Source organism: Atractosteus spatula, chromosome 9 (assembly GCF_055471065.1).
Source record: "Atractosteus spatula isolate fAtrSpa1 chromosome 9, fAtrSpa1.hap1, whole genome shotgun sequence".
NCBI classification, from domain to species: Eukaryota; Metazoa; Chordata; class Actinopteri; order Semionotiformes; family Lepisosteidae; genus Atractosteus; species Atractosteus spatula.
In genome coordinates this window covers 16,516,074-16,528,087 of record NC_142714.1, presented here as the reverse complement: position 1 = coordinate 16,528,087, position 12,014 = coordinate 16,516,074, and the positions used below count along the sequence as shown (strand labels likewise).

The 12,014-nt window shown below is 35.3% G+C and overlaps 2 protein-coding genes across 3 annotated transcripts in view; one reads left to right on the top strand and one right to left on the bottom strand.

Moving 5' to 3' along the window:
* Positions 1-275: 275 nt before the first annotated feature.
* On the bottom strand, positions 276-9,365 carry LOC148828295 (KATNB1-like protein 1). The gene is made up of 10 exons (XM_088924696.1): positions 9,173-9,365; positions 7,545-7,675; positions 7,141-7,178; positions 6,743-7,022; positions 5,594-5,709; positions 4,568-4,618; positions 4,390-4,479; positions 2,576-2,680; positions 1,979-2,072; positions 276-1,551 (listed from the first exon to the last, which is right to left on the bottom strand). Exons 2-10 carry the CDS (start codon positions 7,659-7,661, stop codon positions 1,519-1,521), a joined length of 924 nt encoding a protein of 307 aa, XP_088780822.1. The 5' UTR covers positions 7,662-7,675; positions 9,173-9,365; the 3' UTR covers positions 276-1,518.
* The window catches only part of acp7 (acid phosphatase 7, tartrate resistant (putative)), a 37,812-nt gene continuing 34,451 nt past the window's right edge, over positions 8,654-12,014 (top strand). Inside the window, exon 1 of one of the 2 annotated variants that reach the window (XM_088924692.1) lies at positions 8,654-8,911. The gene's annotated coding sequence lies outside the window, so the exon portion shown is untranslated. The remainder of the gene's footprint in view (positions 8,912-12,014) is intronic. The other variant, XM_088924694.1, reaches the window with a different exon arrangement.

Sequence of the window (12,014 nt, the reverse complement as noted above, 5' to 3'; positions counted from 1 at the left end):
TACTATGCAAAATGTAGCTGTACATAAATGGTCTACCACCTACACACATCAGTCAAGGTGGTGCGTCTTCCACTAAAGCAAAAGTGTAAGAGGTAGGTTTAACTTAATACTGTACATAAAAAACATTAACAGTTGGATATTCTATCTGAACTTGTAAGTGTAGATCCAGACCATTTCTGTGTTCAAGTCATCATACAGAACGGATATACAGTATTTATGGTCAGTGACCATTCCCCCTTCAGCAAAAACCAAAATTACTCATTCCTGTACAACACTTTTATTCATAATAATCTTTATTTGAACTTATAAAAAACTTTTTTTAAAATTATTACATCATGTCAGGCACAGATGTAACCTAAATGAAATAAGACTTTTTGCACACCTCCAAATCACACATATTTTCTACTGTTTTAAAAAAAGCTAATACTTATAAAACGTATTGCTGGTTAGTATTTTTACAAGTGCAACATATGTGGATCTGCCATTACGTAATGCATTAAGACTATAAAATTAAGACCACAGGATTACTTTTGTAACAAACTTTACTGACACTTTCCCCTATCTCAACACCCACTCCCCTCGTCAGGAAGCAGAGGGTTGTCAAAATGAATTTGGTTAAGCATGGCTTTTAAAGGGACCACACAGGTTACAGATTGTTTCCTTGAAGAAATATAAAGATTGTGTACTGAGAAACATGCAGCAATGTGATTTTTAAAAAGCACTACAACTCTTATAGTGTCATTAGGTAGCACCACCTTTTCTTCTTAAAAACAGTTATACATGCTGTCAAAGCTAAGGGTTGGACTGTTGTGTCCCAACCTCTAACATGATACAATTGTTAAATGTCATCCACGTGTAACAGAACAAATCTTTTATTTTGACATTCCATATATGTGAGACTGACAGTAGTGATACTTGCAATTTCCCCCCACTTTTAGTTACTGATTGAACATTTTTATATCACATCATATTCTTTGCAAATTTATTTAATTGTTGATTAAAAGAACAGTACTATGTACACAGTCAAGTATGTTTTTTTCACAAACAGGCAAATGTTCTAATAATTTAAAGATGCTTTGATATAGTTTCAAGCTCTTCACTGCAGGATTTTGTAACTTAAGTACATTTATTACATTCATCTATATACAAATGCACATAATATGGCAAAACAATGCTGTGCTGAAAATAGCTTGGCACTTCATTTAACAGCTTGGATTTCAACATCAACTCAGTGTCTTTCATCTCATGGAGTCAAATGTGCCCTTAAGCAAAATTCCCACTTCAATATGAAGCAGTCATTTGCAATTCATGGAAGGCTTTTTTACTGTTTTTTTTTCTCAATGGGAGTATAAGTGTAGTTCTTGGTTCAGCTTCAATCCCAGTGTTGCTATGCTTTCAGGAGCCACACTTTATTTCAATGTGTAGTCTCAAGAGTCCACTGTGGAGTTGAAAAGCAGCTTTAGAGAACTGCAACAAGTGCAAGGAGTGGTTATTTTCCCTATGTGCTACATTTAGAGATCACCGCAGCTGTGATAAATAGGATTCCACAGTCTGGAAAACAAAGAAAAAAATGTTGAAAAAAATAATCACAGTAGCTAATTTTAGAATTGTACATTTTTAATGTTAAAGCCACAATTAAATAATCCTTAAAAGTCATGTAATAAAGCAATGTGGACATTAATACAAAATATTTCTTGAGTGTTTTGATACATACAGCAGTTCAGTAGTGTTTAATCACAATCCAAAATTTATTATTTTCACAAATTCATCCACAAGTACACTGCTTCCAGAGGCTGAATAAAATTAAAACATTAAATAGAATGTTTAACATCTCTGCTGCAATCTGAAACTCACTGAGGCATCCTCATAAAAACAGCCAAAGAGCAGTTTACAACAGAATGGGTAAAACTGTAACAATAATATCTAGTGGGTAATAGAATATTTATAATTTTATAAGATGCTTTATGTCTGCATTTACCTTTGCTATGTCACCTGTATTTCCTGGAACACAACATAAATGTTTTCCCTCCTCCCACAGTTCACGTAACTGCTGCTTCATAATTCGAATATTCCTAAGAGAGAAACAATGTTATTTAAACTGTGGATACGACTTAACAAAACCTTTCAACATTCATTTTTATTATTGTGTTAGAGACACTGTCTAAAGAGTGGCAGTTTTTACTTTGGAAGACTACACTCATGTACAGATTTTTAAGTGTGAGTTATTTGAATATGTTATACACCGCAATCATCTTTACAACTTTTTAGAATCTTTACGTTTTTGTTCAACCCAGTTTATGGAATTACCAAATGTCTTGGCTCATGGCTACAAACTCCAAGACGTAACAAAACTAATGTACAATGACTAAAAAGCTTGTAACCCTTTTCTTACATTGTCTAAACTGTGCTTTTTCTTATTTTCAGTTTTCCCCCTGTTGAAAACCTACAATTAAACTAAACAGAAACAAGAACAGGTTGAATTAGAATTTAGTGGAGGGTGATATAAAATGTGTGAAACAGAAGTCTGGATTTTAAAACCTCACAAAACCTCAAGAAATATACAACACAATCTTACCTATCCTCAGAATGGCTATCCCGAGCATTTCTGCCATTTGCAGATAGTTCTGGCCACCATTTTTTAATAACAGACTGAACCCAGTGTAAACCAACTATCAGGTATCTGAAATACATAATGCAAGATGTTTATTCAGCTGAAATAAAATTCACTATTACATCTTGATCTTAATTCAGTGTTAATAAACGCACAGATTGACAGGTTTTCCAAAGGAAGCACATCAGTGCAGAAATCGTTGCTCTGACAACAACTACAGACACTAAATGATATTTGGCAGAACAGTTCTTGAAACCAATCAACTGTCTCTGAAGAACAATAACATTTCTAAAGAATCATGCTCTTGATTTGACTAACAGACCTATAATTTAAAAACAAAACAGCCTAAGGGTCAGTAATCTCCTGTTTACCAAAACTGAAACAATGCCAAATTTAAAAATGTTTATTTAAGTTTCACTGATGTGAGTGCCTGTTTAACACTCCTACCAGAAATCAACATGCTGTTTTCAATCTGGCTCAATTAGGAAGTCACCCCTTAAGGCGAGTTTGAATCAATTTGATAGAAGACATTTATAACTTAATTGTGATAGACATCTTATGTAACTAAAAACAAAGAACACATTACAGAAAATCTTTGTGTAATGACTCACTAGACTCAATACCTATTAGTATTAAACAGGACCTGCTGCGTTAAAAAGGACAGTAAAAACCTATTACATAAATTACTTAGTTACATGTGTTCAATAAGTGATACAAATAAGCTAAAGCATCATGGAGCAACAGTACTGTATGTGCACACTAAGACGTTGCACTGATACTGGTTTTGCTTATTAACAGAGCTTGATCTTCAATGATTCATGATAACCTTAAAATGCCAGGTCCATCTCTGTCAATGTGTACCTTTTAAGATGGTATTTGATTTATATTTAAATCGTTCTAACACAATGCTCCACCTATATTAAGCACATGGCAGGTTTTCTGGGTCCTTAAGTAATTTGAGGATTGTGTTTCTGGCACTAGTAGTCATTAAAATATAACATTTAAGTAACAAACACTGTTGAAAGAACAACTGTTGGTCAATACCTTGATACATATATGGTATTTGCTTATTTCTGTCAAAACTTACGATATTGTTTCATTAGATTTACAGTATTTTATTTCTTTCACAAAATTATATCACTGTAATTGTAGCTTTGAAGACAAACTTTGAAAAGCTTTTAACTGTGAAAAACAAGATAGTAAACTGAACAGCAAACGTAAGCATTGATCCACAGTGTGTAGCAGATAACTAATATCACTCAAGACAAGATAAATATTTTAAATTCAATAGTAAAGCACATTTATCCCTTAAGTCATTCACAAACCTAAGTTTTTCCTAGGCATGGGTATTGTCCTGATTGCTTAAACATGAAATATACTGTAGATAAAATAGGATGCATGTTAAGCCTGAGCAGTGGTAATTTCTATTTATAAAGCAATATAATAAACTTACTCGCACATAAAACAACAGTATGTGCACTAGGCACTTGAACTAATAATTTTCTAGTGCCAGAAAAGACTCATGCAATGTAGATTTTCAAGTCTCTACTATGAATACTACCATTGTGTTCTTGTACAAGGCACTTTATTCTACTTGCTCCAAGCAATATGCACCTGGGTTCTTGAACCCATGAATGTTCTACAATGAGCTCAGAGTCCTGACTACTGTTCCACACTAGTCCCTATGTGGAACCTTAAATCAACACTGGACCTTGGCTCTACGAGAATGAAAAGTGTGTACAACTGAGTGGACAGTGCACGTATTACAGGATACTTACTCTTCATATTTACTTTTAAGTACATTTTTTACTAGTGGTAGGAGGTCCACACAACAGCCAATTGATATACTTGATTTCTCATCTTGAAGGCTAAGATAGGAAAAAAGAAACATTCGGTAAAAGTAAAGAAATTGACTTTAGAAAATCTAATATTACTTTATTATATTTAAAAACTCACCTTTTTGTAATTACAGGTAAGCAATCAACAAGTACACCCATATCTTGAATCCTAAAGGACAAAAGAAATTAAAAGATTTTCAAACAATATTTGATACAGATTAAATTGGTTACTAGGTCAAATCACTCAATACCAATTAACTAGTTTAAAACTGTTTTAAAAAAATGCAAAACTCAAGAGAGACATACCTAGTTTGTGAAGACAGTTGGCTCATTTTAATTTTCTGTATACCTGATACTTTCTAAAAGAAAAGCTTTCTGTAAACTTTTCACAATATTAATGGAGTACAAAAAGGAGGATAACATGCAAAATTGCAAAAATCTGTGCATTAATTCACCTTTGACTTATTAAAGACATTACAAAAACTCAAAATACCAGGATTCTCCTGACTAAACTGTAGATAAGTCAATTTTTACTTCTGTTTAGTAATATAGTATATATTGCAACTGTTAATGCATTTGCATAGCCCATGTTTGTATCTGCAAAGTAGTATAGTGCATTTAAATGTTAAGTTTAATAAATTACATTAATCATTAGCTTACTTATTTTTAGGCGTGCATGTTCCTAGATATATTTTTGTTCTAATCTTATAGCAGTTGAAACCTGACACCCATGATAGTACCAGCGGTTATGGAACAGGGCTCACTGATACTGAACCTGGTACAGAACGTGACATCATCACTTGAAACCTGGAGAGCACTTCCTACCAGTGAGACGCTGAAAAGACCTTAGAATCTTTACTCATAATGAATTTCTCTGCAGTCGGGGGAATCTCATTGGTGGTAGAACTGCACTTGTCACTGTTATACTGCACAGTATCTATTAATTCACTTTGTAATAAACAATTATATTTATATTGCAGTTTCATTATTTCACAGATTTATACTAGACTGATCTTTTTACTTCAGAAAAATTTGTGTTGGCAAACACTGTTGCAATAAGAACTACAATAACAAAATAAAGCATGCAAAACATTTTTTATTAAGTAAACACTTCAGACTTTGGCAAATTTGGTGTTCATGTTACCTGATCAGATATGCAACTAATTCACTAGTATTTCTTCGCCACAGAGTGAGAGCTACGTTTAGCCTGAGATTTCTTCCAAAAAGCACTTGTGTCATTGTATCATGATCCTTTGATATCTGTTGGAAAAGAAAAATGTATGTCTCTGGTTTTGATTTTCAGATATATTGCTTGCATTTCTAACAAACAATTCACAAGGAAAATCATGCACTGTTGTGTTCAATACACAAAACTGAATTACCTTTCAGGTCACAAACAACTACAGCAAATTTTGCAGAATGACTTTATAATGTGTAATGACAATTTATAAATCAGTGTTGCACAAGCTAGATAAAATCAACTGGCATCTTGGTAAAAAAAAGTGCTGCTCTGGAAACCAGAAATCAGAAACAATCTGGGGATTAAGGAAATGTCCTACAGTGGCAGGTTCAAAGAATATAACCTTTTCAGTCTTAAAAAGAGAATTACACAGGACCTGATAAGAGTATTCAAAATTCCCAAAAGCATTGTCAAAGTGGAGCAAGCTAATTTCTTCAGAGGGAACAGTGAAACACAAACCAGAAACTATGCGTTAGTGCATTTATAACTAAGAACTGGAGGCACGTCTTTATCTAAAGAATGGTGGGAAGTAGGAAAAAGCTACCCAGCTATGCTGTTAAAGCCAATACCCTGATTTCAATGAAAATGCCTGGATGACACTCTTGCATCAGTGAATTATTAAATGGGCTAGATGGGCCAAAAGTCCTTCTATCATGTGTAACCTTCTTATGTTTAAGTTCCAGCGACCCTGCTCTGACTCCTGATCCTTTCTGTTGCATATCTGGATGGAAATGTGAACTTAAACCCTTCAACTGTCAAAAGCAAATCTCAATTGCCACAACAGCTGAATATAAATTCCCCTTTCCATCTGCAGCAGAAGTACATAGTGAAAACAGATCACAAAATAAACTGCAAAAGCCTACAAAATATTTTTTCTTATGCAACCCGATGTCTCTTCTGGAAGAAGAAAGCACAATGCTTAGTGCTGCAGTATTTCAAGCCTATGTTATTAAAAAAAGATAATGAACATTTCATACATCACTGAGCATATACCACACTACTGAGCATCAAGAATAACTACAAAGAGCTGAAGTGGAGTGTAGTCAGTCTTACCTCTGCAAAATAATCGCTGTATTTGGAACCTGCACCCTCCATCCTTGTGGATCCTGCAGAGTTCAGTGGGAACCCGCAATGATCATCATTGTACAGTCTCTCATGCAAGCTGCCTGCACAAGCCAGTTCATTTTCCTTATTTGCCATATCACAGCTCCGGCTTGCCGAGGTCTGTCTCCGTCGTCCGCCGGAGCTCACAAACACGTGCCGAGTCTTTCTCTTGCTGGATACCACCCTTTTGACTTTGGTGGAGTTCTGTCCAGTGCAACCAACTGAAGATCTGTTAAAGAAGGGGTCAGACAGCAGTTACACAGCAGAAACTAATTATGGCTTTTAAAAGTTAAGGTACTGGAAAACTGAACTTCTCTAACCACAAACGTGCATGAAAATAAACTTACCTCTTCTTATTTATTTCTTCCAGTTTAAAAAAATCCACCTGAAAAACAGAAATAAAAATATTATTGGCCTTAACCTTGGGTAGCAGTGGGGCGAAGTGGTTTTAAGGTTCTGTAATTAATATTCCTGGATTCATATCCCCGGTAAAACACTGCTGTTGTACCTTTAAGTCAACTGCATTAAGTAAAATATTTAGCTGCAAAAATAAATTAACAAACTGGCATAACCTCATAATTTCTATCTTTGCACTTTAAAAATTACTTATAAAACATACCTTGTCTTCAAAAGTATAAGTAAAATATGTATTTACATTGTCTTTCATCGATGACAGACATTTCAAATATATAAGATAATTACTCTAAATCCTTTTCTGAATTATTTCAGGTTCAATAAACCAACCTCTTACCTCCTTCATGTTCTTTTTACCAGAAGATAGCATTTTTTGTTTGAGAAGTTCATTGGGTAGAGCCTCCTCAAGATGCTGGAAATCCTTAACTTCAGCATCATGTTCTCCAGAGGCCATAATACTGTAACTTTCTTAATGATAAAAACAAAACAGGGATGATTTTCATGCAACATTATTTTAAGGGTCATAATAACCAACGTTGTCACAAGATCATACACTTCGTCTTTGGAATTACAACCCCATACCTTTCCAAGAGTCCCGCTAGATATTCACTTTTAATTTTAAATGTGTTTCAGGGCAGGCTGAACAAGAATCTCGTTTCTTCTGACAGATTGTTAGCAACACCACTTGTAGCATATGTAAAACTTCTACAAATTATTAAACTTTTTATGTGCATCTACTGACTGCAAAAAGAGCATTGTCGTATGCATCGGCCGGTGTTTATTATTAAAACTGAAACCAACACGAACAAAGATGTTACCATACAAAGAACATGCAGCCAGAGAAAACCTGCTAAAATATTCTTATAGCGGCATGATGGCCCGGATTTTTCCTCGTTTCAATTCACACTTTCAGCCAGCAATAGTTAAAAATCCTTAGTCACCAATCTGTTTAACTTAAAAAGCGTCTTCTGATAACACTCTTAAAAATTGCCCTGCGTATTTTGTACATATGTTTTGAGATCCGGTTTCCCAACTGAATTCACAACGAAGGCGTAAAGAACAGTACACACCTCAAAGCGCCGTCACCAGTGCTCATCCCTCATGGAGAACACCAACCCCTATTGTCTATTAATAGAGTAACGACATTTCTTTGACAAATAAAGACAAAAAAAATCGCCTGTAGAAAATAAACTTTTAAAAACTGAAAAACGACCAGGGTGACAGCAGTCCGGGAAACGGGCGCCGACACAGACATGGTATGACAGTTCACTTGGTCGGCGAACAACGGAAACTTTTACATTATCGTGCCATTTGATTTTTCTACGATTACATACACAAAACAAACATAAAACTTTATTCGAACTTTATCGGGGAAAAAAAACATTACGCGAAAACGACCGAAATTCAAAACTGCTCTGCCCATTTTACCCACAATCCAACTGACTAATACGCTTACTACTCACCTATTATTTCCACAACAATATGGCGCAGTTTTAAATACACAACTGGATTACTGGATCTTCTAAGCAGACTATTTTACAGTATTAAGCGAGTTCAAAAGGTCGGAACTTAAAATGCAAGGATTAACGACAAATTATAAGTGACTTCTGGTGTCCGTCTGGCCCAAGGGGCCCCTTCAGACCTGACTGTATCTTAACCGGTTTCAAGTTCGTAGTTGAAATAAATATACTTCAAACACTTCGGGTAAGACAATTTTATTTTTCATTCGAGCTACAGCAAATGCAAGCGAAACATTTGTTTAGAAACTCTTAATAGTAAATGGAAAGCTGATAGCGGGGCCTACGTACAATGTACTGAGTAATGCTGAAGCAGGAGCGGCATGTCTAAACTATGCGTTTTAGCTATAGAATTACAATTACCTCTCTTGAAAACGATCATTGCAAAACAATTCACAAACTCGTCTTTTTAGCGATTCTCTGCTGCCCAGAAAAAAAAGTCACCTACCGTTACATTTTGAAAAGGTTTATGGGGGATTCTGGCAAGTGAATGTCCTCGAACGCTGGTATTCCTTTCCTGTACGTCTTATCTAAAATTAAATATATAAGTGTCTATTAAAGTAAAAATATAAGGAACTAAAACACACATTCACAGTCCCCCAGCTGAGCCTGCGCCATTCAAACAGAAGAACACGGCATGTTGGGATTGATGTGACTAGGCAGTCACATGGGCTACTGCGCCCCCTAGTGGCACAACTAGTCCAGGAGTAATATCGGTGGGATCCCGTGACACCGTATTAGAGCAGCTGCCGGGGACTATTTCTGTAGCCTTAGTGCAAACTGCGTCGACAGTTGTTTGAAAGTGGGAAGAAATCAGACTTGTCCTATTTGGAGACATTGACGAGATCAGCAAACGCAGCGGAGTAAAATGTGGACATGAAATTAAACTTATATGCACTACAAAGCAATGACGGAGAAACAATAATGGGCAATTTGTTGGCATTGAATCTTATTTTAGGGATCCGACTCATTGTGTTTTAATTAGTGTGGATGAGAGTTACTTTTAAAAACTCTATACGGGATGAAGTTACTTCTTTAAATGTTTGTGTTTTTAAATAATTGCGAAGTTTGGTGAAATTGCTCATCTGCGAAATGTGTATTACTTTGAGGGTGGAGATAGCGCAGTAGGTACTGTAGGTCTCTGCATTTAGTGGTAGGTTGTGGGTTGAAGTCCCTATAACGCACACTGCTGTTGTACCAGTCAACCCAGCTGTGTAAACAGGAATCAGCATTTTCATCAGGTAATCCCAGCGATACCTTGGCGTCCTATCCGTGGAGTGTTGGGCTGTACTGCCCGACATAAAAGGCAAAAAACTGAAGGGTCTCTCACCTAATGAGCCGCCGTGACTTAAATGTGTTACCTTAAAGTGTAACTACAGTATGTGCACTGACTGCATCGATCACTGTAACGCTATAAAATTATTTTCTTCCCAATAACATAGTAAAGGTTACTGTATACCACATACACAACTAACTGAAAATGGATAATGTATCAAGAGAATCTTTCCCCAGCACTTTTAATAATATTCAGTTTTCATTTATAAAGTACTTATTATGCTATAATAATGCTATAATTTGAATATTAATAACCTTCCAAAGTTCCCACTTGTTGGGTTTTCAACTTCTACACACTTGTGGTTCCCAAGCCACATGCCAGGCTTTTTAGTTATAGATTTCTCATCAGCCTTTAACGCCATTCAGCCACACTTATTAGTGGAGAAATTACAATAACATTTTTAATGTAGACTTTAATATTGTAGGTTGGATCTTAGACTCTTTGACCAACAGATCACAAAGATTGAGGGTAAACGGTTTTATATCAGAGCAGCTCTGTTCTCCTACTGGGTCTCCTCAGGGCTGTGTGCTGTCCCCTATCCTATACATTCTGTATACAGACAGCTGTAGAAGCCCTTTTAAGGACAGACATATCATTCCGTTTGCTGTTGTAAGAACTCCTCTCTTAATGTGTCCAAAACCAAAGACATGATTATTGATTACAGAAAGCAACCGCCAGCTGCAAAACCAACAGTCATCGAGGAGCTAGAAATTGAAATTGTCAACAGTGTCAAGATACTAATAACTTTGCACAGGAATGCCATATGTAAGAAGAGTCAACAGCAATTGTTCTTCCTAGAAAAACTCCACTCTTTTAACCACAACAATGACTGTATTCCATAGAACTGTCCTTGAATCTGTCCTAACATTTACTGTAGTAGCCTGTTTTGGTAACTTATAACACCCACAATAAAAACTGACTGAGCAGGATTGTGATGGTAGCCAACTACAGCTTTCAGACAAATAGTGTGGAATGCCAATGTAATCATTAACTGTCGTGACCACCCCTTGCACAGTGAAACTGACCTCCTTCCATCTAGATTGCCTAGATTCAAGAGAAATAGAAGTTAGTCAACTTTTCCCACAGTTTTTAACCTCCTTAGTTTGGACAACTGACTATATTTTACTTTATATATTTATTTTCTTTCTCATCATACATGTATGTTTCATATTTGTTAATAGGTTCATTGTTGTGGAAATGTATTATGTCTTTTACCTGCCTGCAAAGCAAATTTTCCATCTGAGACAATAAATTAAAGTATGTATCAACAAAAGGTCAAAAATGTGTATGATTCTGTATATAGAAACACAAGGTCTAGCGATTCTGAAGCAGGGACAAAAAAGGAAGCTACTAAGAAAGCTTCACAAGTTAAATTCTTATGCATTATTATTGAAACGTGTCTGAAATGTAATAGATAAATAACATTCACAAGGCAATTTAAATGAATAAGCTACTCTGAGATATCTTAGAACCATCGCAATGACCAGTGTTGCCAAAATATTCATACATAATATGAATCTTTCTCTTATAATTTGTTCCCTCAATGTGTCGAGCAAATAATTCTCTATCTTTACCAATATGTTTTCATATCTAAACTTAATAAAAAACTAGCAGCACCCGTATTGCAATATTTACAGGAAAGACCAGCTGTCAAGGTTCAATAGCAATATTAGTCCTTCATACTCTGTTGCATATTTTAAAACTGCTGTTTTAAAAAGTTAATGGATTATGCAGTGTACTTTATCTTTAAAGGAAATTCTGTTTTTTTTCTGGCCTAGGTTATAAGAAATGTACAGTAGATGTTTTGTTAACTATGGTCTTGTTTCACTTGGCTCCTTGTTTAATATTTAATAAACTTTCAAGTCTAAAAAAATGAGCAGCACTTCCTGAATGACACAATGACATTGTATGTTTACAACTACAGTATCATAAGTGTAAATAAAAATATATCCAA